This window comes from Lygodium microphyllum, chromosome 4, assembly GCF_053477565.2.
Source record: "Lygodium microphyllum isolate KBCC chromosome 4, Lygodium_microphyllum_v1.1.10, whole genome shotgun sequence".
NCBI classification, from domain to species: domain Eukaryota; kingdom Viridiplantae; phylum Streptophyta; class Polypodiopsida; order Schizaeales; family Lygodiaceae; genus Lygodium; species Lygodium microphyllum.
In genome coordinates this window covers 89,296,631-89,324,102 of record NC_141138.1, presented here as the reverse complement: position 1 = coordinate 89,324,102, position 27,472 = coordinate 89,296,631, and the positions used below count along the sequence as shown (strand labels likewise).

The 27,472-nt window shown below is 42.5% G+C and overlaps 1 protein-coding gene and 1 pseudogene across 4 annotated transcripts in view; one reads left to right on the top strand and one right to left on the bottom strand.

Moving 5' to 3' along the window:
* The first annotated feature begins 1,394 nt into the window (after positions 1–1,394).
* EBS3 (Alg9-like mannosyltransferase family) overlaps positions 1,395–27,472 on the top strand; it is a 37,031-nt gene continuing 10,953 nt past the window's right edge. The window contains exons 1-5 of one of the 4 annotated variants that reach the window (XM_087676204.1): positions 1,395–1,778; positions 14,685–14,778; positions 14,935–15,094; positions 15,252–15,475; positions 23,272–23,567. In XM_087676204.1, coding sequence (XP_087532330.1) covers positions 1,474–1,778; positions 14,685–14,778; positions 14,935–15,094; positions 15,252–15,475; positions 23,272–23,567 — 1,079 coding nt within the window. In that variant the 5' untranslated portion in view covers positions 1,395–1,473. The remainder of the gene's footprint in view (positions 1,779–14,684; positions 14,779–14,934; positions 15,095–15,251; positions 15,476–23,271; positions 23,568–27,472) is intronic. The other 3 variants (XM_087676203.1, XM_087676207.1, XM_087676205.1) reach the window with 3 other exon arrangements.
* Positions 17,262–17,869, bottom strand: LOC148037287 (large ribosomal subunit protein eL32z pseudogene; annotated as a pseudogene).

Below are 27,472 nucleotides of genomic sequence, written 5' to 3'. Positions count from 1 at the left end.
ATAGAGATTTCCTTCTTACCATTTGTCTCGAGTCTAATTGTTGCGGTTACTTGATGGTACATTCTCCTCATCTTGCCACCCTTCATGCAGATTTTAATTTGTATTTGCATTGGGTCATTTTTTCTATTTTTAATCCTTCTTGGGTGCTTCTCCTTGCAAGCTAGTACATGCAGCTTTCCATGTAGATTCTTCAATGGCCATCTCCTTCTTTCTATCTACACCTTTTCAATTGGTATTAGTATTCTCCTCCTCTTTAGCTTTTTCTTGAGCTTTAGTCTTTTGATTAGGCTTTGTATTTTTGTATGGCAACATTTTTCACAGTGCCTGGTTTCATGACATAGATAACAAGAATTTGGGAATGCACATCAAAATATCGAAGAACTTAGGAGTCTCCCTTCTTCTCTTGCAAAGTATGTAGACTCTCTTTTGAGCTCAAAGAATACTGTGTGTTGTATGAATAGATAAGACTTTACCGAATGATAGAGTCAGTGTGCCAACCTCCCCATCCATCCAATCCTGCAAGCCTAGAAAAGAAATCCACACAGAGCACTCATTTGCCAAAGTATTAGCAATAAGTGAAAAACATGGAGACCACGAGAGGACATATGCATAATTTCCTTTGTACCCCACAATTGACCCTAGGATCCAATCACACTCTTGCCTTGATTTGATTAGGGCAAAGAAGAAGCCTTGTCCAACAAATCAAAATTGTTGAAGAGTTATGCAAGCACAATAGGTTGATAAGAACCATTGATCAAAGTCATATTTAGTTGGTTATTTACCCATTAAGAAACAGGAAACACTAGCCAACACAGAAATCTACAAATCTTTGCTTAAGCTTCTCTAGAGACAATGCTCTTGATGCTTTGAAGACCTTCTTTGGGCCTTTTGCTTGGCTATTTCTCTTGTTTGAGATCACCTTGCACCTCTTTCTCGATCTCAACTATTTTAAGTCCATCGTTATTGGCCACAAGAGATAATTGAGCCCCATGCTCTCACCATTTCTTCCTTACATCCGTCGTTGTTTTGATTGAGAACCTTGTTTTGCACCTCGCTTTCCATTTCTAGTAGCTTGCATGGGAGAGGAATGCCATGTGACAGTTATTGCTTGCCATGTTTACTTCCTCCTTTGATAGCCTTTCTGGCCTTAACTAGCTTTTATTTCCTGTCGTGCCTCATGCTCCCATTTCTAGCCGGTTGACCAAAGTCCCTTGTTTGTTAGCATTGCCCTTTAGGGTATATGCTTACATAATAATACTGCGATAACAAAATGATACGGGTCCAAAAAAATTACCCAATGACAACTTTAGTTAAGTGGTCTACTTGGCTCCTCTCTCTCTCTCTCTCTCTCTCTCTCTCTCTCCCCCCAACCCCAAAAAGGGGCAATTCTCTTGTGCACTATAGTGCGCCCTTAGTAAAGACACTAAGATTGAGTTTTGTAAAGGAAGGTTAGTGAAGTGGAAAGCGGAAAGAATGGAGGACGCGGGAGCTTCTCTCCGTCGACGATCGACTGTTCCTCCATCATCATCATCATCATCCTCTGCAGCAGCTGCTGCAACAGCAGCAGAAGAGAATGAAGAAAAGAAGAAGTCAGGATCCTCGTCATCTTCGGCCTCATCGGACGGGATCAGCTGGGGCATGGCCTTCGTCGTCCTTCTGTTTGTTCGCCATATGAGCGCCAAATCCAACATCATCCATGACTGCGACGAGGTCTTCAACTACTGGGAACCCCTCCATTACCTTCTCTACAAATCGGGCTTTCAAACTTGGGAGTACAGGTACCTCTCTTATAGAGTTTTGAGTTTCTTTAGAAAAATGATGAATGATGAATGATGAATGATGAATGATAATGCTATAAAGTCATCAGAAGGGCTAGTCTACATGCAGCATGGAGCAGAAGACACAAAGAGACGTCAGAATGATGAACCCTTTACATTGAGCCCACAAGTGGTATTGTGGTCCTGTTTGGACAAAAAATGATGAATGATGATGCTATGAAGTCATTAGAAGGGCTAATCTACATGCTGCATGGAGCAGAAGACACGAAGAGACGACAAAATGACGAGGCCTTTACATTGAGCATAAGTTGTAGATGCATAGAACAAAGTATCAGGGAACGGGTTCTTTACATGTCTATGCATTATATAAGCTCATAGGCACGCTTTTAGAAAAGATAAACATGTTTGATTTTGAAGATGCTTGCCTTTTGCATGAGCCTTTTGTGGATTAGTATTATTCCAATTTGATTGCCGTTGCCATGCAAGGATGAGTATTGTGGGGCTGTTTGGACAAATTTGATGGTTCTTGGCTTCAAGTCATATTGTTATTAGCAAGTAGTAGAAAGAGCACACTCTTTTTAGGGAGTGGGGTTGAGTGAGGCCCCCTTTTCTTGTTTGCTTCATTTTCTCTAGAGAAACATGCAAAGCATACATATAGGTGGATCAAGGCGAACATATCAACTTTGATTAATGTAATGGCCATGCATTGCCTGATTGATTTCATATAGTAGATGTGGGGGCAATGTTGGGTAATGCAATTACTAGGTCTACATTCAAGGTTCAACCTTATCTTGGGGTTAACTATTTTCTCTAGAAAAACATGCAAAGTGCATAGTTGAAGAAGACTAACATATGAGCTTTGGTTCATGTAATGGCCATGAATTGCTTGATTGATTTCATGTGGTGGATATGTGACCAATGTTTGGTAATACAAGTACTAGGCCTACATGCAAGGCTCAACGTCACCCACCAAAGGTAACCCTTTGCCATGCGGCAGGGCTCTTGAATCTATTCACAACTTAGAGTGGGTGTTGTGAAGATATGCTAGTGTTTGCATTGAGAAAACATAGAATGTATGAACACGACTAAAATGTGAGTAAAACATAGAAGCCACTATGAACACAACTAAAGCACAATAACTCAGACAAAACTGGGAAATGTAAAAGTTGGGAGAAGAAGTAGAATATTAGAGTGTGCACTTATCAATAATGCAAGATTCTTGTGTCACAAACTATTAATTGTTGAAGAGGTGTAGATGGCAGCAAATTCCTTTGCATTGATTTACTTGGTTTTCTTAAATAAAAGAAATCAACGCCCAAAAGTTGGAATAAGTTGATGTTCATTGATCAAGAGTCTTGAGAAAAGTGAAATAAAGAGAAATCAAAGGTAGCAAACAAGTGTTTATTAGACAAAGAGTAGATAAATATTGAGTGACTTGTGAGGAAAATACAATAGTGGATATGAAAAAATGACAATAGATTGATAGGCATGCATGATAAAATTATGTAGATTTTGATAGTAGATAGGTAAGGATGATCCACAATAGGCAAATGGCAGTTGACAGGTGGATAGGGCAATGATAGGTGCACAAAGGCAACCTACAATTGAGCATGAAAAGAGAATAGTAGATCGAGGTGGAGTTGTTTTTAATTTGTACGAAGGCTAAGAAGGCTTTGATACCAATTGAAGACATGGTCATGCATAACAAAGGTTGGGTAGAGAGAGAGAGAGAGAGAGAGAGAGAGAGAGAGAGAGAGAGAGAGAGAGAGAGTATATTAATGTCTCTAAAAGGCTAATGTGGCCTATGAGACCAAAGCAATACATACAATGATGGTGTGTTTCTCATCTGGAACGAGAAAAGATGAAAAACATGCCTATAAGACTGAAAAAATGAAATAGTGTCATATAAAAGGGAAACATGTCAATGATCTAAAAGTGAAAGTAGAAAAAGGAAAACTCGCCATCAATGAGATGTTTGTCCTCTAAGGAGGTGTATCTCTGCATGGCTGAGGCGTCTTGGCATCTGTCTCCTGTGGCGCTCAATGATAGCTTTAATTTGTCTGTGGTGTGGATGTCTAGGCCTTCGTCCGGGTGGACGTGGGCGCCTAGACTGGCTAAGTGCCACTGCTCTATCCAAAGGGATACCTACCGAAGATGAGGTCCAATGATGATGTAGTCCTGTAGGCTGTGTGGCAGTAGTAGTGGTATCTGCCATACTCTGTCGTGTATCAGTGAAAAAGTCGACGACTGCTCTCTGTCTATGTGAGCCGAGTTGTGGGGGCGGAGCTCCAAGAGGAAGAATCCCAAGCATCTCTGATCCTCAAACTGCATGATCCGTCTCAGGGGTCCAAAATCCTCTCGAAATAGACAGTGGTATCTACCTCATATATCATAATATACACTGCATCAGCAGATGTAGTGTTCCTCTGTCTCTGGCTCTCTGTCGCATAGTGGGCATATGCGTTCCTCTGTCTGTATACCCTCCCATCTGCCTGTCTCAATCCTCAGGTGGTGGGATGAGGTGCGGATCTGACCAATAACTGTGCGTAGTCCATGAGGCAGCTATGTGCCCATGTAATTGGGTCGGGTGATGAAACCATCCTCAGATACCTGAAGGAAGTGGGTTTGGTAGTGTGCCATCCTCGTGCCATGGGGGGAGGGGGGTCGGATCCAGGTCTTCTCTGTATCTAACTTCAGTATGTCAGCTCTGATCACATGGTTTAGCTCTGGTCGGCTTAGGTCAAGTGTAGGGCAATCCAGGTATAGTCAAAGGGGGGTAGTCTGTCAATCTGCAGCCCATGTAGACTCATCCATGTACTCATTTGAGCATACCAACAATGTCTGTCACCATCTGTTGCTAGTTGTCTAGAAGAGGCCAGGGCTAGCCGTGGGTATCTATCTTGGGGGAGCTCCCATAGTCTATGTATGAAAGTCACTACCTGGACCAAGGCCTCAGCCACTATGGGTGATGCTCCCAACTCAGCTATGATAATCTCATGTGGGGTCGAGCTCTTTGCTCGTATCATACGTGAGATCATCATGACCAGTGGTCTTTCCATATGCTCCCACCCGTCATAGTATTCCTTCTCTGGTCCATCCTGGTCTTCCAAAGGCTGTCTCCTCGTGTGAAAGAGACTCGGGCCCCAAATAGCTGCCCCATATAGGAGTGTGGGTGTAACCAGGGTGTCAAAAAGCCACAATTTGGTGCGCGGCTCATGAAATTGTATGTGAGAGATCCATTACGAAAAAAAAAAGAGAGAGAGAGAGAGAGGTGAGGCACAATTATTGAATGCTACTTGAATACATGTCATGTCGAAGGTCCTTTTACAGACCTTTAACAATGTATAAATTTGTACTATTTTCTAGAGATGTGTCTATAAGTTTCACTTTTTCTAGAGACTTTTGTTAGCAGTCATGTTTGTTATGCACTTTTATCTCTTGCATGCATGTGAGCCTTGGTTTGAGTCAGACAGGGACATTAGGAGTTCTAATATGTCTGTCATGTGTTTTGATAGAGGAGACAGCTTTGTTTAGAGAATGTATTTCTTCTCCCAAACACATTTTAGTGTGCATTTCTTGCTTCTATCAGGCATATGTTAGCTTGTGCAGCCTTGTCTGGCAGTGATCAGCCCCAAACTGCTGCAATTCTTCCCAGCAGCTGCGATGTTAGCATTTGCGCTGCCCAAACTGATAGTCGAACTGCACTTAATACAATTGGCCAATTGGCAGTAGTTGGATAGCTGCCAGTCGGTTAGTTTTGGCAATTTTTGGCTATATATCGCTACACCCAGCTGGCTGGTCATTCATTCTTCCTTTTGCAGGTTTGCTCACACTCATATTGTAGCGTTTGTCTTCGTCTTTGGTAGGGTTACTCGCTGCAAACTCTGTCTTCGTCACCATTTCCATCGCTGTCTTCATCACCATCACCATCTTTGTCACTGTCTTTGGTGTTGTCATCATTTTCTAACTTGATTTGGTGCCTTGACTGATGCTTTGGGCTGCATGTAGGGATTGATTAGTGTGAGTGTGCAACGGAAGGAATACAAACATAGAGAGAGAGAGAGAGAGAGAGAGAGAGAGAGAGAGAGAGAGAGAGAGAGAGAGAGAGAGAGGAAAAGATACTGCATTGACTAAAGAAGAATGTTGAATACAATGATGAGGACTGATAAGTCCTTGCACGCAGCCCTAAGCATCAATGAGGGCATCGGATTAGGTTGAGATGATGATGGTAGCACCAAAGTCGGAGATTGTCAAAGGCAGAGAGTGCAAAAGCTTGCAAAAGACAAGTGACTTGCTAAGTGAAGGAGTGCAACTGTATATAGTCGCCTCCACCAAAAGTGGCCAATTGCATATAGGGGTATGCCCTAAATCTGGCCGATTGCACTAGGTGATGGTATGACTGCAGTAAATGTAGTCTGATTGCATAGTAAAAATGGAAAAATGATGAGAAGATTTCCTAGGCAATCGTGGGATAGAAGGGGTGTCAACCAATTGATAGACCAAGGAAATGCACAAGAAATGTGTCTAAAAGAAAAGAAATGCACTCTAGAATGCTAGAGCTTCCATTAACATAGGTAGGCTAACGTCTCCTCTCAGATCTTTAAAGATTCAACCACCTCATGTGATGAAGCATAGGAGCCTTGGGCAAAGGCTTTGTGAAGAGATCAATTGCATTGTCCTGTGTGGGAGAGGAGGCCACCGCTAACTCCGAATCCAAGATTTGCTCTCGAACATAGTGGTACTAAATCTTGATGTGCTTTGTGCGAGTATGAAACACGGGGTTCTTTGCTAGAGCTAGAGCACTTTGGTTGTCCACACGCAACTCCATAGGCCTTGGCCGTGAAAAACCAATCTCTGCCAATATGCGGTGAAGCCAAACTTCCTCCATAGTTGAAGAATATAATGCATGATACTTGGCCTCTATAGAAGAAAGGGCCACAATAGGATGCTTCTTGCTGCTCCATGAGATAACTTCCAATCCAAGGGAGAAGAAATAACATAGAGACTATCGTGAATCCACATCACCGCTCCACTTTGAATCACTCCAACCAGAGAGAGTAACCCCCTCTCCATACTTGATTCCATAGGATTGAATCCCCTATAAAAAAGGAAAAATGCGTAAGGCTACTCTCAAATGCTCCTAAGTGGAAAGACAACAAAGCCACTGCAAAAGAAATATCTGGTCGAGTATGAATGAGCCAGATGAGAGAGCCATGCGTGGCATATGTAAGGCGAACTCCAATTGCCAAAATCTTGGACTTTGGGTCCATGGGGCAAGAAATAGGCCGACAATCAGCCATACCAAATTCCCAAAGTAACTTGGAGATGTTCCTGTGCTGGGAAATGAAAATGCCCTATGCCATTTGATAGATCTCCAAACCAAGAAAGAAGTGTAGGATCGCAAGATTCGTCATATCAAACTCTTGTCACAAAATCTCTTGAGTACGATCAACCTCTTGGGTATTGCTCCCTGTAATGATATGATCATTCACATACAAAATAACCAAAACATATCTACACCCTCAATCTTGTAGTATAGGTTGGGGTCATGATTGGAGCGACAGAAGCCACTTTGCACAAAGAAGCGATCAATCCTCTAGTATCAAGCTCTAGGAGCTTGCTTCAGCCCATAGAGAGCCTTTTGTAATTTGTAGATATGATCCTCCTTCCCCTGCAAAAGAAAACTTGGAGGTTGGGAGACATAGATCTCCTCGTCAAGGATGTCATTCAAAAAGGCTGACTTGATGTCCATCTAATAAATAGACCAACGGTGGTGGTGGCAAGAGCCAAGATAGCCCATATAGTAGACATCTGAACCGTAGGTGCAAAAGTCACAAAATAGTCCAAACTTGCTTACTGAGCAAAACTCTTGGTAACAAGCTGAGCTTTGTGCTTGTCCAAGGAGCCATCTGCATGGTACTTGGTCTTGTAGACCCACTTCACACTTATCACCTACTTTTGGGGATGTGAAACCAACTACCAAGTTTGATTTTGCTCAATAGGATTGAGCTCATCCTACATAGCCTATCGCCAAACATCCTGTGGCAAAGTCTCATCAACTATAGTAGGCTTTGAATCTTGGAGAATCTATGACATAAAAGCATAGTTTACACAAAGTGAACTATCCTGCTTGGCTTGTTATTGGGCTGATCTGGGTGGACTTGAAGGAGTAGTAGGAAAGTAAGCAACGCCTAAGCCCTCCATGAGTTGCCTGTACCAACGAGGAATTTGAATAGACTCCTACTTCGAGGGAGACCGAGTAGCCTTTGAAACCTATAGGGCACTTGTCTTTGTAAGGGACTCCCTCTCACTATGGGAGTGTAGATCCTTCTCATGTGAAGAAGGCTCCCCCTTTGATAGCTGAGCTGCCCTAGAAGATTCCGGAAGGGAGGTTGAAGGGTTTACTCGCAGTTGCACAAGGTAGGCTGAAAGCCTTTGACTTTCATTCAGTAGTTTGATGCAACCTATTTTAGAGGGAACTTCATTGAATTCTTAAAGATTTGGAAGGCAACCACTTTCTTGAAGGGGAATGCATTGCAGTGGTGGTCTGTGCTATGCAAGATAGAGCACTGTCAAGGTGGGTACAATTCAAGCAAATGTTTACATCGAATTGGCTGACTAATACTTTTTAGGTGGATATCATGATAGCTTGGAACAAGCTTGATGCAACACAATACGAGAATTTGGAGTAGTATAATGATAAGTTTTGGGATGCGTGACTACCAATGACTCCTTATTGCCCAGTTCCTCTTCATGAGTAAGTGGAAAAGTATGTATGTGGGCTGCCTAAAGGAATCAAGGATTTTTGGATTAAATCCACTTTGTCTAGCATGTCTTAGCTCATAGAAATTGCTGCTATAGTTGATGCATTGTTGTGTAGGAAAAATTCGGGCTTCCAAGACTGGTGAGAAGCTGAATAAGAAGTTGTTAAAGGCTGAGAAAAGGGGCAGATCTGAAAATCAGGCTGAAAAGAAGTCAAAACAATAAGGAAATTGTTGGAAATTAGTTGCACAATGTAGGGAATTAAGGGCTGCAAATAAATGCTTTGTTTGTGAATAGGAGGGTCACATGGCTAAGGATTGTTCCAATAGGCAGCAAGCTGGAAAATCTGAAAATCAAGGCGATCCCAAGGGGAAGAAGCCCAAAGCATCCATTGGTTTGGTGCAAGATATTGTTATTGACCAACCCGATGATGATACTATTGAGTTATGCAGAGCATGAGGCAAAATTAGAGATTAGTATGTATTGATCTTCTTTGAGAATGGGTTATGAGCCACTTTATCTCCACGGACATGACATCTTGTCTAGGCATCAAAGAGGATGAGATGGGACCCATGTGAGAAGTTGGTATGGCATGCAAGGGCCATGTAGAACCTTTCACTACTCACATTGCTCATTGGAAAGCTTTGCTTGCACATTTAGGGATATGTGGATAGCGAAGATCTTTTCATTGCATTGCTTGAGGATTGTGATGTCTTGCTTGGTGTTGTCATCGTGTGTGTGCAATGATTGACAGAATACTATTCCAGCCAAAGAGGGAGAGGAGGAGGTTGCTAGAGAGAGAGGAGAGGTTGCTGAACTGATTTACAACATTTGAGACCTGTCCACAAGTTGGTGATAGTAGATTTGGTTCCTACACACAGGGGGCCAAGAAGGGGCCAAGAGAGTAGGCAACTACCCTAGAATAGTTGGCAACAGGCAGCAGATTTTGGCTTCCTAGCCGTAGGTGACAACATCTAGGGTCTTTTAGACAGGGCAACTGCTGTTTTGCCCGAGTTTTTGCGAAGAAAATCAGAAATTTTCTCTCTACAGCATTCTCTCTTATGCTCCAGTCATCTCCCAAGTAATGTCAGCAAAACTCAGCCATTTGAGCCATTAGAGGTTGATATTTTGGTTGATCTTTTGGATGGAATTCAGCCATTTGAGCCATTACAACAAAAATTAGGTTTTGACAGCCACCTTAGGACAGGGCCTAGGACTTAAATAGCGAAGGAGATTAGAGGATCTTAGTTGTATTCCATTTGCAATTGAAGATAAAGAAATACTACAAGGGGTGCTAGTTACAATAGGCTGTCCATTGTCCAAGATTTAAGTGGGAAAGTGCTTTGGTACAAGTTTTGTTTTCTCTGTTGGATTGGGAGCTATCCTATGGAGTAATAATCATAGAGATAGGGACTGTTCGTTCCGGCACTTAGGAATGGGTTAAGGTGTTCCAAGAGGTCTGAGCCCAGGAAACGTTGGCAGAACGTTCCCACTTGTTCTGTCCCGTTACTTGGTTGTTCCCTATTTGGAACGGTTGTTCGAGCGGGACATCAAGCAAAAAGATAAATACTAAAAATGCCCCGCCCATTCCTTGCCCTGTGCACTGTGTCCCGACTCTTGCTTGTCGTCTGCCCCCATCACTATCATTATCCCGCCTACGCTTCCCATGCGTCGTGTCCTGATTCTTGCCTGTCGTCCGCCCTTGTCGCTCTCAGTGTGTCTCACCTGTCGTCCATGGTGGGCCCCTGTTGCCCGTTATCTCCTTGTTAGAGTCCGGACTGAGCAGTGAGGACTCTCTCTCTCTCTCTCTCTCTCTCTCTCTCTCTCTCGTGCACACTTCAAATCAGTCCTTGCCCCAAATTTAGGGGTGATTCAACAAGGATTCGCAATTTTGCCCCAATTTAAAGCATCTATGATTCAGGTTGTAATCTTTCCCAAATTTGGGGCATTTTGGATCAGTTGTTGGCAGTTGCCCCAAAATTTGGGGCTTTCTCATCAAGGATTGGGGCCCAAATTTGGTTGCAATGTCCCCAAATTTGGGGATTGGGATCTCGGGATCTGAAAGAGGCACCAAATTTGGGGCATTTTGAATCAGTCATTGCTTCAAATTTGGGAGCTGAAAAATGCAAGTTGGAATGTCCCAAATTTGTGGCATTTTCAATAAAAGGAATGCAGGTTGAAGTAGCACCAAAGTTCGGGCATTTTTAACAAACATTTAACACATGCATGTTGAAATTTAGGCTGTAAATTTTTGCAATTTCATTGAACTTTACTGATTATTTCTCACTTTTATATAGATGGCAGCATTGACATCTATGGGATCTTCATCATCCTCAGCAGGTACTTCGTCGACAACTAGATGAAGTCGAAGCACTACTTGGTCATGGTGGGATGAGGTAGATGCAGGTGTGTCATTGTGAGGTGGATGAGCTCGCCCTTGGAAATGCAAACTTTGCTCTTATGCTCGCACTAGTATGGCTGATAAAGTGAGAGCCCATCTTCTACACGAGGAGGGGAAAGAGGTGTGTTTTTGCACCAATGTATTAGTTGAGAAAAGACAAGAGTTACTTGATCGCATAGCCACTTCTATGTGGAATTCACATGCCAGGAGGATGCCAAACATAGCAGTGGATCCAACAACATGGACTCCAAGGCCAGTAGGGCATGGTGCTTCATGCAAAAGACCACCAGGATTAGTGGCTACGTAGCCTTCTCTTGGGCCATCAGTGGCAGTAGGTCGTGGTGTTAGACAAAGTTCATTGCACACTTCATGGGAACCAAAGAAAAAAGAGGAAACAAATGCAGCAGTGGCACGCTTTTTCTACCATGACCATATTGCATTCAAATCCGCCATGTCAGATAAATATTGGAGAGTATGAATCCACATGTAAGCCCTCTTCATTGGAAACTATCAGGACTACATTGCTTCAAAAGGAGAAAGCAGCCATAGAGATTGCAACAACAAATATTCACAATCAATGGCCAAGAAATGGAGTGACATTGATAGCAGATGGATGGAGTGATACACGCCATAGTTCCATACATGGTGTTGTCGCATATTCTCGTGGGGATGTATACTTCATTGGTAGTCATGATACTTTAGAGACTGGAAAGAGTGCAGATGTATTGGCATCCTAGTGGTGTGAGGCAGTGCAAGTTGTTGGCCAAAGACAATAAGATTGCCACAAATATATAAAATCATCAGTACTTGCATGCTGAGTTTAGCAAGAGAAGTGACAAAGAACTTCTCAAATACTCGAATACACGATTTGCATATAACTTTCTTATGCTTGGTCGATTGCACTATTGCAAAGGTGCAATTAGGGAGCTATTTGCTAGTGATGAGTATGAAAATTGGATTGGGGTTGCCACTGCAACTACAGTGTTATGTAATGCATATGTCTCTGATAGAGATTTTTGGGATGAGGTGAATTGCACCGACCAAATGGTTGATCCTATCATGCACATGTTGAGGCTTGCAGATGGCATGGATCCATGCATTGGGAAGATCTATGAAGGTATGGATCGCATGATTGAGAAGTTGGAGAGTTTGGAACCAAATGCAGACAGGATGAGCAGATCAAGGAGTTATGCATTGGCAAATGGAATGAGTATGACTCTCCTAGGCATGTTGCAGCATATGTGCTTGATCTTGAGTTTTAAGGAAAGATGCAAGAAAGACCTTGAGGTGGTCAAGGCTTAGAACACATTGCTTGCAAGGCTTTATCCTAGCCGTGAAATGTAGCGCAAAATTAAAAATCAGCTCTGTGTATCGGTAAACATTAGGGATGTTTGGTACAAAGGATGCACGAGAGGATAGGACAAATATTGGGGCTGCTTTGTGGTGGGAGGACTACAAGGCAGAAGCTCTAGAGTTGCAGAGTTTGGCTATTCATATTCTTAGCCAAACAATTAGCTCTTCTTGTTTAGAGCAACTATGGAGCTCATTCAATCATATTCACTCAAAGAAGAGAATTTGTCTTGGTACAATGAATATGAATAACCTAGTTTATGCAAGCTCCAATCTTTGTTTGCTAGCTTGTGTATTAGTTGCAAAGGCTGACTCTTTTATACGTCGGGAAAAAGATGATGATGATGATGTTGATGGTGATGGTGATGGCTAGGATGTTGTTCAACAGGATGAGCATTCAGACATAGTGGAGCCATCTTCCATAAATGAGAGCACTTAGTGGCTAGCCTCTTGGAATGTTAGAGTATTGACTTGGAACTTGGAGCTCTTGTAACTTGGATATTTAGACTTTAAAGTTTAGTGCATATTTTGTGTCTTTGCAATGCACATTTGTTGGACTTATGCAACATTGTTGATTACAATATTGAATGCAACAATCCATTGCTGATTACAATGTTTTGAATCTTTATTATTGTTGAAACTTTATATATATATGTGTGTGTGTGTACCATTCCCGTTCCTGTCCCTAACTTTGGGCGTTTCCCCTAGTCCAGGGGTTCTTGCTCCCTGTTTCCGTTCCCCTGTTCTTGGTAACTATGGTAATAATAAGTAGCCTAGCATGGCCATATCTTCTACGGAGGCTGAGTATTGTGCACTTTGTTCTACAACTTAGGAGGCAGTTTGAGCTTTGGCTCCATGGCTTATTGGTAGAGATCAGCTTTCCATAGATAGGATCCACATAGTTGCGCATGGATAACTAGCATGCCTTAGCTCTGGCTAAAAACCCTTTGTTTCATGCTTGTACGAAGCACATGGAGGTTTAGAATCACTTTGTTCAGGAGTGGATTGTGGATTTTGAGTTAGTGGTGGCCTATTGTCCCCTAGAGGACAATGCGGTGAATCTCTTCATGAAGCCTCTTCCATAGGCTTCTATGCTTTATCATATGAGGTCTTCTATGCTTTATCATATGAGGTTGTTGGGTCTTTTAGATACTCCCAAGATTTTAGAGGGGTTGTTAGCTTGGGCCTTGCCATCTTGTTCAGCCAATCTGTCATCTCTTTGTTGTGAGCTTTGACTGCCTTTTCCATTCAGTTCTGGAGCTGGCTGATTGCATATTGTTAGTGGCAGTTTGCTGATCTGCAAGATTTGGGTTTTTTTTGGCTCTTTGTAGCCCACTGCCTAGTTTGGACAGATCATCTTCTTCTAATTGCTGCAGGTTGTAGACTCCATGTTTGTCCTCGTCTCCAGTGTAGTCATCATCTTCAGCCTGATCGGGTGCCTTCAGTGAAGCTTTGGGCTGCGTGCAGGGACTGATCTGTCCATTGTATTCAATATTCTTTCTAGATTCAATGCAGATTTCTCTTCCATCCTTGCCATCTTTCTCTTCTCCTTTTCTCTCCATGTTCATGTTCCTCTTTTGTTGCTCACACTCACAAATGTACTCATGCCTGAAATAATGCATTAAGTGCTGCATTTGCTCAAAATAATGTTATCCTTGCTCCTCGGCAATAAATGCTTGGTGAGAAATGCAAGAAGAATCTCCACCTTAAGTGTTTGGGACAAGTAAATTGTGGACAAATACACTGTCAAAGCTCCTAATGTCCTTGTTTGGCTCAGACTAAGGCTTATAGGCAGGAGGTGACCATACAAGACACACAACTACCAACAAAACCAATGTCACCATCGCTATGAGGAGTGCACTGGTAGATGGGGGTACATCCATGGACCGTACAACTGGCTGTAGTAGGACTTCCCCATGTTGCACTCCTTTGTTATGGTTTATATAGTTTCTAAACTGATCAACTTTATTCTCCTTTCAAACTAGAATATAAAAGGCTGAATTTAGATTGGCCACTTGAAACCGGGTTGCACTAATTCACCCCATGGACTGTCACCCACTACCCTTGATGGGACTCGAGCCAACCTTTGTCCCGACCAAAGGCTCACAGTATCAACCAACCTCGGCATAACTTACATACTTGTGTATAGACAATTATTTCGAATCTTAATCTGTAGGTGATGACTCTGAACTGCCTATTCTTCATAAGGGGTGCTAATTGGATATAGGAGGGTACTGGACATATGACTGCAAAACCACTTTTCCTGCTTATCAAATTTTATTATTCCAGCTTCCTTCTGTTTCATCTTTTCATATAAAATGTTTACTTATGCAACTTGGGTTTGTCTTGCTGCTTTTCTGTTTCACTTGTTGAAATGTGCTTTTGCTGGGCAGCTCGGAGTTTGCTTTGCGTTCTTACTTGTATTTACAGCTTCATGGGCTGGTAGCTTTTCCATTCACATGGTGGTATGGTCAGGGACCTGGAAAGGTTTGGATCATCAACTTTTGTTGTTGTCTAGCTTAATTTAAACCTTATTTCTTTCATTTGTAATTTTTCTTCCATCTTGTTGACTCCCTCCCAACACCCCCACCTTGCTGTTCCATGTCCTTTTTTCCTACTAAGCAAGTGAGGTGCTTTTACCAGGTACAAGTCTTCTACACAGTTCGGTTAATGCTTGCTCTTTTTTCAGCGGGATCAGAAGCAGCTCTTGTGACAGCAATCTCACGATGTTACGGCAAAAGGCTTGCTGCTTATACTTTGATGCTTCTATGTTTCACAACTGGGTGCTTCAATGCCAGCACAAGTAAGACTGCTTTTAGTCTCTGGTGTTATTTAATCGAACAAGTGCTTTTAGTGATCATTACATTATGTTTTGGTTAGACTGCTTATAGTAGTATTCATGGAAAAGAAAGTAATTTTACTCTTTATTGATTCGTGTTTGGAACTGTTCTTTATTGCAGGCTTCCTTCCCAGTACATTCTCCATGTACAGCTTGACTCTAACAGTTGCTGCAGTCATATGTGGAAAGCCCCTTTGGGCTATAGCTGTTGCTGCTGCTGGCGTACTCATTGGTGGTTGGCCATTCTCTTTCCTTGCTGTCTTTCCCATTGTGGTTTATGCTCTTATTGTGAGTGGCTTTATAAGAGCGACATTGGTGGGGCTGGTGACGTCAGTATGCATTTTGGTCAGTATGCACACCTAACTTCTGTGAAAATCAACTACGAGGAGTTCTGATTTGCAGCAGTAATTGTGAGTGATTGCTTTTAGTGTCTTTTTGGATCGTGGTTGATGTAAACAAGTGGTGCCTAATATGAGGCATCTAACTATGAAGTTTGTGGGTGTTTTCCAGGCGGTAACTCTTAGCTGTTAGTAGCTACTGTTGATTGTGAAGCCTTTAACATGTAGGGATGTTCCTCAACTACTGACTCTTGAGCATGCCTCCTGGAGGTCTACTGTCTCTCTACTATAGAATGGCAGATGGATTGATTCTTTCATCATCCTTTGTGTGGATGACTTTATCATTACACGGTCATTCCAAGCACTAGGCTCAGGAGTAGCTGTGTTGGGGCTTCGAGATATAGATCTCTGTCTTCTCCATTTCTTATTTGGGCTTTGGGTGTCAATGGGCTCACAAAATGGATATACTGCACAGGCCTTTGTCAGACTTATCATGGCTGAGTGCAGAGCTACTCCTTGCCATATGGACACACACACACACGCATGCACACACAAACTTTTTTTTGTACGGGAAACTGATGTTTTGATTTGAGTTAATGTACAAGATGTGATGCTACCATGCAGGTGAGCATTAGGAAGAATGTATCTGAAACATTGGGAAAACACACAGTATACAAAGGGAATATTTCCAGGAAGAACATAAACCCTATCAAAAGCACTGTGAAAAAAGAGGGTACTGATCAGGATCATTATCATGAAGTTGTAAGCAATCATACAATGATTGCTGAAGAGATCTCCTAAAAATGTAAAAGATCAAGTGCAATGTCACCAAAGACTATATGATTTCTTGTCTTTAAGATAATCCAAAGTGCCCAAAATCTGACCCAGGCCAAAAAGTGAGAAAAACCTCTAAGAGCTGTGGGTATATTGCCAAACAAGAAAAGTTTTTTAATTTAGCCCAACGTAGTAGAAGGGAATCTTGCTCTCAAATAAGCATGTAATGTATCCGGGAAAGTGCAAGCTGAATGACATTCCAAAAAATGTGAGGGGCTGTTTCCAAAGGTGCAGTACATCTTTTACAAGCTCAAGTAGTAATGCCTCTTTTGGCAATAAGAACACCGAGAGGCAATACACCAACTAGACATCTCCAAAAGAAAAGTTTCGATTTTAAAGGCAGCTTACATTTCCCTATGCAATGTAAGATTTGTTAGCCTGCCTGCTTTAGTCATGTCAGTTTGTCATCTCTTGGTTGTGAGCTCCTTTAGAGTTTGACGGAGACATGGGAGCTTTGACAGTTTAGTGTGCATTTTTTCCCCATTTTAGGCACATTTCTTGTGCATTTCCCTAGTCTGTCAGGAGGTTTCCACCTCTGGTCAGTGTCAGACTGCTCCATGATTGCTGGTTATTTTTGTCATTATTTTCCCCATTTTTTACAGCAGTTGGACTGCATTAAATGCAGTCATTTTTGGGCATTTAGTGCAGTCGGCCAGATTTAGGGCCTCCTACAGCAGTTGGCCAGATTTGGAGGGTGTTGGCTATTTATAGCCGCCTCATTGATCACTCTCTCACTTCTTTTGCAAGTTATCATCAGCACACTCCTCTCGACACTCTCTGTCATTGGTGCTGCCTTCATCATCTCAGCCTGATCTGGTGCTTCACTAATGCTCCGGGCTGCGTGCAGGGACTAATCAGTCCTCATCTTTGTATTTAGCATTCCTCTTCAGTCAGTGCAGTATTTCTTTCTTCATCTTTTGTTTCCTTCTCTCTCTCTTTTTTTTTTGAACATATCAAGATTTCCAAAAATTAAATTTCCAGGAGGTAGGGTAGAAAACAACCACCCTCAGTTAAACTACAAAAATAGAGAATAACTTGTATTGTTCTTTTCCACTGCTGTCAGCTCAAAAGGAAATATGAGCTTTGTACTCTCTGTAGTTGCTAAGACAAGTAACAGCTCTACTCATCCTCCTGACTGCGCAACCTTGCAGAAGCATTTGTCACAGAGATGTTAAGCCGAGCTGCACGCTCCACAATTGACTTTCTTTTCAATGTGGATACATTGTGCGCTATCTCAGCACAAAACTTCCTGTTATGCATCATCAACAAATCAAGCTTTGCAGGATTGTGTACCAAAAACTTCTTGAAACCATTTGGAAGCACGTGCCTAGTCTTCTTGTTGGAACCGTAACCTATATTTGGCATCAATATGCATCCTTTAAACTTCCTTCGCACCCGTGAATCAATGCCTTTTGGCCTCCTCCAGTTTGGCTTGACAGAGATCTTGCGGTCGCTCTGGGCGCACTTGAACTTCTTGATGCGCTTCTTCATGACCTTCGCCTTCACCAGGGGAGTCACCATTTTCACTCTTCTTCTTCAGTCCTTTCCCTCTCTGCGTGTGAGGTCGTGAAAAGCTCCTTCTCTCTCTCTCTCTCTCTCTCTCTCTCTCTCTTTGTGCTCATGTTTCTTCTTCTGTTGCGTACTCCACATGGTATCAGAGCCTAATCAAGAGCACTGAGGTGAGATCCTTTGCAGAGGAGGACCCCAAACCATCAAACACAGTTTTTAACCATTGCGTTTGCTGCAATCGCAGTATTCAATGGAGAATGCGTCAACTTTTTGGTGCCAAAAGTTGCGCTTTGCTGTAAACGCAGCTATACAGGAGGAGGCCACATCATTCAGGAGGTGGCGACATCATTTGGTGAGGTGGTGGCAGCTTTTCCTCTCTCTTCCTCATGCGACAGTCTTTGTGTGCAACCGGCACATTCTGTTACCTGTCTTGTGTTATAGCTTTCAAGGTGATTATAGATTTGGAAGATGTCTTATCAGTTTCAAGGCTTTGATGACTTAGACAAGGAGCTTATCTCACATCACTCGTCTAATCAGAGGCGTGATTATCGGGAGTTTTGTGATTATCAATGACGGGAGGAGTCTCCTCAAAACCGTCCTTTTGCTCATCTATCACAGCGGGCCCCATCTCAAGTGAAGGCCCCATCTCAAGTGAAGATGCCTCTCTTGATACCCTCTATTTAGGTGCATGTCCTCCAGGCTCCCTTCTATACCCAAAGAAGACAAAATTGATGGTTTCAACTATTCCTTGTGGTCCTGCAAGGTGGAGTGTATACTTCACATCTTTTAACTTTGGGAGCTTGTGTCTTCATCTATTCCTCGTCCCCAGGAAGATCCGGTTGATGGGCTTTCTATGGACCGTGCTGTCTTATGGAATTGGCTCAATTCTCGAGTTAGATCTTTTCTCTTTATGAGTCTGCAAGACTTTGTTTTTGTGCATGTTGGCAGGTTGACGATTGCGGCGGAAGTGTGGAGCAAGCTTGCGTCTTTGTATCAACACAAGACATTTGCCTACAAGATCTTCCTTGAGAAGTAGCTACGGGTGCTTAGGCTTGATGACTCTCCTTCTATGAAGGAGCACATCACGAAAATGTAGGATATGAGAGGTGAGCTTGCCTATCTCGACTAGAAATTCTCTTCTGAGAATATGGCTATGATCCTTTTGACTCAATTGCCCTCTCCTTGGTTCGATGTCTTCCTGGTTATGGCTATGATTCTTTTGACTTAGTTGCCTTCTCCTTGGTTCGACGTCTTCTACACCAGCCTTATCACCTTGAGGACTTGTGAGACTTTTATGGGAGGAGCTTTCACCGTTTGTCTTGGAGCATGATGAGCGACTCAGAGAGGTGGCATCCGATGGTTCTGGCTCCATCAAGGCATTTATAGCAGGTACAGAAGGAGGGGAAAAGAAGCAGCAGAAGGAGAAGGCCAAGGAGAAGAAGAAAGAGACCAAGAAGGATTCAAAGGAAAAGAAGCCCAAGTGCCCATACTATGGGAAGGGCACTCATATCGAGAAGTGTTGGCAGAAGTACCCCCATTTGAAGCCAAAGGAAAAGGATTCAAAGGCAACCCCCGCTATGACATAGTTTATCTTTGTGCATATACTTGCCAAGGAGGTGTAAAGAAATACCCTAACACAGAAACATAAACAGAAACCGTACAACAAAGCAGAGACTGATAAAAGAACACAGTTAGGGTTAGGGTAGCTCAAAGACAATGAACATAGAAAATAACTGAAGTGATATAATTGTTGAATATACGATGCTCATGCAGCAAACACACTATGCAGTGAATGAATACTGAACCTCGAACTCTTGTATCTCAAGATCAGGGTAGGGGTAATGAGCTGGAGAGAGTGTCTTACTTTGAATGGATCCCAAATCCTAGCAAGACAGCCTCCGGATGTTGAACACTAGCAAACACAACATTGAGAAGTTGGATTTGATGCAAACATCAGTGAGAAGAGAGAAAGACGAAAAACAGAGACTGCAGGAGAGAGAAAGACTAAAAACGTAGGTTGTAAGAGAGAGAAAGACTAAAAACGCCAGTAGGACAGCCTGTAGGAGAGAGAAAACCGCCAAACGCAGCCTGGACAGCCTGGCGATAGCTTGTAGAAGTTGGGGTGATAGTTGGAGGAGAGAGAAAACTGCCAAACACAGGCCGTAGATGATGTGGCAGGCAGTACGGCAGTAGGTCTGTGTAGGAACAATAGTCGCTTGGTTGGGATCAGCTCCAAACTATAAGAAGAGGGTTGGAAATCAGGTGCCAACTGATGTAGGTAGCAATAGATAGCTTTGGTTGAGATGTCCTTGCGAATGGGGTGTGGGCAGCAAGTTGAAACACTTGAAATTTGCAAAAACGAGAGTAGGGCTGAATGGAGGGTAGCATGCCTATTTATTGAAAGTTTGGGTCCTCCCAAAAGGGTTTGTGCATGTGGGATACAGAAACTCTCTAGGATCGCGTTTCTTTTAAATAAACAAGGTTTCTTCATTAATTAAACATGTTTGGGGCTGTTTAAGTAAAGCTAATGCATTTTTAGGGCTGTTTAAGTAAAGCTAATGCATTTTTAGCTCAACAGGAGGATACGACTTTTACTTCTTTTTCCAAGCCTTGGCTCGTGGATAGTGACACTTCTTCTTATATGACCTATAGGCATGATTGGCTTCAGGATTTGCGATCCAGAGAGAGGCACCGTCACCATTGGTGACAACTCTACGGTTCTAGTTCATGGAGTGGGGACCATTCTTCTATTACCAGACAAACAACCTTCTTTCACCAAAGTCTTTTATGTTTCGGAGTTGGGTTTCAACTTCTTATCTGTTTATGGCCCTATCTAGCTAGATACTCGCATGGTCTTCATTAGAGATATAGTGACCGTGGAGGATGCGTCTACGGGAGCGGCTCTTTGGACTGGCCTACAGGAAGATGGGCTTTGCACGCTCATAGCCTTAGTCGCGAGGTCTTCCCATGAGCTTGGGCTGCTTTGGCATGTTGGTTATGGTCATTTGAACATGGACGCGATCCGACAAGCTTCTAGGAGACAGATGGTGGAGGGCCTTCTTGATTTCTCTCCTATTCACACCCTTTGCCCTAGTTGCTTGCGGGGCAAGTAGCATCGACAACCACATCCCAAGGTTGACACATGGCGGGCTTCTTCACTGCTTGAGTTGGTTCACACCGACCTTTGCGGCCCTATGGGCATAGCCTCCCTTGGGAAGGCCCAGTATTTGATGCTGATTGTGAATGACTTTAGTCATTATGTATGGCCTTTTTTTCTAGAGTACAAGAGTGATGTGTACTCCCACTTCTGCGAGTGGAAGGTGTTTGTGGAGACCCAAACAACTTCCAAGGTCGGCGTATGAGCAAATCATGGCGGCGAGTTTACTTCTAGCCTATTTTCTAAGTCTTGTAGGGATCACGAGGTTCGGGTAGAGTACTCCCATTCGAACACACCATATGAGAATGGTGTGGTAGAGTGGGCGAATTAGACCATGCTGGAGATCGCGTGATCCATATTGTAGCATAGGGGCCTCCCACATTCCCTTTGGGGTGAGGCTGTGGCTACCGAGGCTCACATTCACAACCGTTCTCCAACTTGTGCTTTGGTGGACATGACCCCCTATGAGGCTTTCTTTGGGAAGAAACCTTGCATTTTTCCCAATTCTTTGTGACACATTCTTGCCGTAATGCTCAACTGAATACAATTTCAGCTCTAGGGCAAAGCTTTTGACCTTCAATTAGGTACCTCAAACCCACCAATTCAAGGGAATTTTTGGTATCCCGATGATGGAACCACGAAACTGGCCTTGCTCCTCGGATAGGGTGGTAAATAACCTGATTAAGGACTAATGACAGGAAGTATAAAATTCATGTAAACTGAAAATACACACTTTACCACTTTAATCTTGGACATTGAACACCTTGTTGGCCCCAAAATTGGTGCTCCTTGAGGTATTTCTTTATCTAATATTGCAAATGAAAGGAGTACAATTGAGATCCTATGATCTTCTCCACTAATCCTGTTCTGCGAGAGTGCTGTGGAGTTCGCTACAGGAATGAGCATGGATAGAGCTGAGAGTTGAGAGTGAGGGAATCGAATGTGAGTGTACCAATGTGTTGCACGGTACAAAAAAATGTATTTATAGGTTAGGGTACAAGTAAAGGGTGTGTTCATAGGATTAATGGGAGTGTACACCCAAAGGGGCTTTACACCCAACAACCTTCCACTTAAAGGCGTGAAGTGATACCTTTAAACTATCCAATTCCCACTACTTGAATGCAATGCTCATGCTGAGCCTTTGCAAGACTTTTAGTGAGAACATCTGCAGGGTTATCTTGGGTTTTGACCTTAGTCAGTGTGACAAGGCCATCATCCAAGACCTGTCGAATGAAGTGATACCGAACATGTATGTGTTTGGTATGTGCATGAAACATGGCATTCTTAGCCAGACACATTGCACTCTGGCTATCACAACCAAGCACTAGAGTATGTGAAGAAAGACCAAAATCCTTGACTAAACTGCCAAGCCAAATAGCTTTCTTAGAAGCTTCCGTGGCTGAAATGTATTCAGCCTCTGTAGTACTCAGTGCTACAATTTTCTGCAACCTTGAACACCAAGAAATAGCCCCACCAGCCAAAGTAAAGACATACCCATTGGTAGATTTTCTAGTGTCAAGATCTCTTGCCATGTCCAAATCACATAATCCCTGCAACTCTAGTGTACCCTTTCCGTAGCATATACACTTGTCTTGTGTACCTTTTAAGTATCTAAAGATACATTTCACCTCTTCCCAATGTGGTCTGCCAGGGTTAGACATGAATCTACTAACAACTCCCACTGCATGAGCAGTGTCTGGACGAGTTGCAACCATGGCGTGCATCAAAGAAACACAAGATGATGCATAAGGTATGCCCTTAATAGTAGTAGCAGCTGCATTATCTTTTGGGCAATTAGATAGTGGATCTATGCTCAGGCCTTTTGTATTCATGTTTTAGTTTATGGCTTTTTTTTTCTCATAGTAGGTATATGTAGTCTTCTAAAGGCATAGTATGTGTAGGTATGTGCTTGCATTGGCCATTTTGTGACAACTATGATGCATGTCTTGTGCTTTCACTACATTCTGCTAGTGGCAGGTGCTTTGCACGACATTATGTTGTGTTGTGATATGGTTTCTTGCACCTTGTGTGATGTTGTGTTGTTGTTTTCAAGTTGGCATGGTTGTATACGAGTTTGTATTCTTTGCAAATTCTCAAAATGATGCATTGACGGATTTTTTTTTTGTCATTGTGGCATTAAAATGTGTGCGCTTCATGCAGGTTGTGTGTAGATATCCAAAAGAAGTCAGACAATGACTTCTATCTAAAATACGTTGCATCATATATCTAAAGAATTATCTACCGGTTTATTTTTACTTTGATGTTTTGTTATGCTAATGGATTCTTTTGTCACTATTGCACAGGTTTCATCACTTCTTTGTGACAGATTCTTCTATGGTCGTTGGACATCTTCAGTAATCAATCTGGTGTTGTATAATGTGTTTGGAGGTGGAAATAGCAAACTATATGGAGTGGAGCCACCAACCTTTTATCTGCGTAATGGCTTCAATAACTTCAATTTCGCTCTGATTTTGGCTTTGATACTTCCAACAGTGGTGCTGATTGCCAGGAAGAGGGCCTATTATTCACTTCTGGTTTTGGTTTCACCAATCTTTATTTGGTTGGGATTCATGTCTCTACAAGCCCACAAAGAGGAAAGGTAAGTTTTCTTTTCCGTAAGGTCTTGATTTCATCCTTAAATTTGAGAGAACGTGTTGGAATAGAACATAGAGATTTTCCAGTGTCATTTTGAATGGACAGGTTGTTTGGCAGTAAATTCTGAGCTATGTGTTGGCAGTTCACACAGGATATACTAAATGAGACATCTACTCTATGTTTTGTGTTTAGTGCATGTCTTCATACCATGCAAATGACAATGAAAGGGAAAACATAGTGTCGCATATGGTTGGACTTGTGTGGACATAAAATAGCTTACAACAAACACATACAAAGTTCATGATGTAATGATCGGATTATTGACTGTAGTCTATGATACCTCCTATGGTTCTACAGACTCATCACAAAAATGCAGCATCCCATTAATTGCTCATTGACAAGTAGTGCTTCTTGAGACACTTTAACAATCATACAAGACTCCACCTTATTGGTGCTTGAGATGCAAGAACTACAACTCTTACCAAAAGAAAGATGTGTGCATGTGCATGCAGGAAAATATCTCTTTTGTACATTGACAATTAGTGCTTCCTTTAGGCACACCACAACAATCATACATTGATTGTCTTAAAGCTCTATGCATTGATGAGCATCAACTTGAGGTTTTTTCCCATTGTTCCTTATTGTACTTTATTGGGAGTTCTCACTCTCAGGAACTTTGTATGTTTATATTTAAAATAGTCAACAGTAACTTTTACCAAAAGAAAGATGTGTGTGCACATGCAGGAAAACAGCTTTTCAGCTCGCAACTGTTGGGGATCCACCTCAAGCTGAGAAGTCCTTATTTTGAACTTGAAGAAACAGAACTGTGGCTTTCACTAAAGGAAAAATGTGTGCACAAATGTACATGGTTGTGGAAAATAACTTGTGGGGAACTAGATGCTTTGGTTAATGATAAATAGCTCACCTTCTATAGGCACTCCTTTAGATTGTACTATTGAATAGGCTTTCATTAGGCTGTCATTTGATCAAGTGGAGTGGGAGGCCAGCTAATGGCAAGAAAGCAAGGTTTGGTAACCCAATTAGGGGGTTGGAGCCTTGGAAGGAAACAAAGATAAGAAGTGTAGCATATTCTTTTAATATAGCCATCATCTTGAACAAGTGGTTATTGGAGCTTGGCCTAGCTTGGAGGAGGAGATGTTAGACAACCAATCTTATTGAATGGGGAGGCTATCCTTCCTTACAGTCACTCGATGAGCTTTTTTCCCAAGAAAGGAACATTGTATTAATTGATTGCTTCATTATAACCATCACTAAGATAGTACATATACAGAACCCCAATATGTGAAAAGTGAATGAGTAGAAAATTCCTAGTTGTTTTCTTAAGGGAGTTGTCTAGTATAAGGCACAAATGGAATTAGGAGTTTGATAGTCTTACAGCGCCAAACAATTTGGGGGCTTTGTAAGTGGGAGAATAGAATAAAGAGCTTGATAGTCTTTACAATCCTAGACAGCAAGTCTACATTGTCCAAAGCATCCCAAGTTATTCCTAGCACAATACTACCGCTTCTAGCTTTGCACATTGCTGCTTGCTTGGGAAAGATGAGAAACCACATGTCCTTGCATGCACAATGGTAGAGCTAAGAGATTAGAGAAACTACCGATAAGGTTGTGGGAACAACCATGAGTTCACTCCTTGTTTCCATGACTACATAAGAAATGGCTATGATCTACCCAAAACTGTGCACTCACTTTATTTATGTTTTTACTAGCTCTCCTCACTTTTTTGTATATTTTCATAGTGAAATACTAAATTGTGTTGTGGGCCCAAACTCTAGCCGTCCACCCAAACATAATCATTTTAATAGAACTTTGATTCGAAGGTTTAGAAAGCCCCAGGTTATTTAAATATGCACCTAGGAATTGCACATTAAATGATTAGTTAGTTTTTGGCTCTTTTTCCTCTAAATCTTTACCACATCGATGGACCTATTTGGATAGGTACTCATGAAGATGAGCTTTACATGCTCACCACCCTCGTTAGCAGTCTTCTCACGAGCTTCGGCTACTTTTGTCAGAAGTGGATACAATGATGGAAGCGCGGAAAACTGTTGTAATAAATTGTTGAACACAAGAGACAAAGGAAAGAGAAAGAGAAATACTAGAAAAGAAAAAAACATTGCACAAGGAACTCAGAAGCAAAGAGATACTCGGGAAATGGAATCTATATACCAAGATACGAGACAATACATAACCAATGTGAGTCACCGGCTGTGTGACATTAATGTCACATTTCCTTCCCATTTAATGTCACATTAAGGTACATCAAGGGGAACATGCACAAGGATGACCGTCCGGGCTCTTGGGCGCCCGAACGGGGTTTAGGGGAGCCTAGAACCAAAGAGAGTCCAAGAATAGTAGGACTCACCAAGGTTTGACGGCTGGCAATCGGATCACGATGGGTCTGGCCAGCAATAAACTAGGCAAGGCTGGGAGGTGAAAGGATCGCTCGTGCTCATTTCTTCTGACTGCTTTTCCTCTGGCTTTTATGGTCTTCTCAGAGCCGTCTGACAGGCTGTGAAGGCATTGACACTTGCTCCTCTCCCTCCACCAAAACCAGTTAGGTGATGAATGATCATAATGTGGAGAAGCCTAAATAAACATGCAAAAATAATGCCATGAATCATGTCAGGTTGGCCAATAATAAATGCTAAAATGAGCATTATAAAATGCTAGAAAAATGCCTAAATAATCAGGATAATATCTTGGTGGCCTAGCTCAGTGAATCACATGCACAGACTCAACCATGAACTGACATATCTGCTAACACCCTCTCTCAGATCATGGGTGATCTGATACAATACAATATACAATGATAATGTCCCATCATAGGATATATAACAAGGACCACCAGAGGAGAACCATGGATACCCAAGTAGTGGGTGCGCAAGCCACCACCAAGGTGCCTTGGAGAGAACCTGATGTCGTGTCAATCGGACCAGCACCTGAGAATAGAGAAGAATCATAACAACGCTTAATATTTGTCAACAATGTCTCGCAGTAGTATACAAGATCATCCTGTCAAAAATGCCTTTTAACATATGTGACCATGGATTTTTCGCACCGCCAAAGTATCCCCTCATGTGAGCTTAGGCTAGGAGCCAATCCCGCTCTTTGTCAAAGAAGCAGCTTATCATGAACCTGGATGTCAATCCCAACTCCAGGATTTGAACCTACCAGACTTCGGTCAGTGCGTTAGGGAAAACCCTCTATGGAACCTGTGCACCTGTATACTTGTATAGATGAGGTGCACCTACCCCATCTCACCACCCTTTCACACTCCCTCTCTGGCGCACTGGAGAGTCGTGAGGGATGATCCCATCACTTGTACTAGCAGTTTGAAAGGGAGGCCCTTGCAGCCATTACTGGGGCCACATGGATGGAGCCTAAACCTAGACCTGGAGAAGAGGAAGACTCGCTGAGAGAGTCGTCACCGTCTGCACTTGCTCCTGTGGTAAAGCCGCTAATGGCTTGCAGTCCTTTCGGAGGTGTCCCTTCTCGCCACAATAATAGCATTCAAACTTCTTCTTCCACGGTATGGCACTTCTCTTTGTAATGGGAACATCTAAAGTACCAAGAGATAGCATGAAACAGTGTAAAACAGCAGTAGGAACAATGATCTTGCAATCTGATACCATGTCAGAAGTGGATGCAGTGATGGAAGCATGGAAAACTGCTGTAATAAATTGCTAAACACAAGAGACAAAGGAAAGAGAAAGAGAAATACTGGAAAAGAAAAGAACACCGCACAAGGAACTCAGAAGCAAAGAGATACTCAGGAAATGGAATCCATATACCCAAGATATGAGACAATGGAGAACCAATGTGAGTCACCGGCTGTGAAGGCATTTGCACTTGTTTCTCTCCCTCCACCATAACCATTTAGGTGAT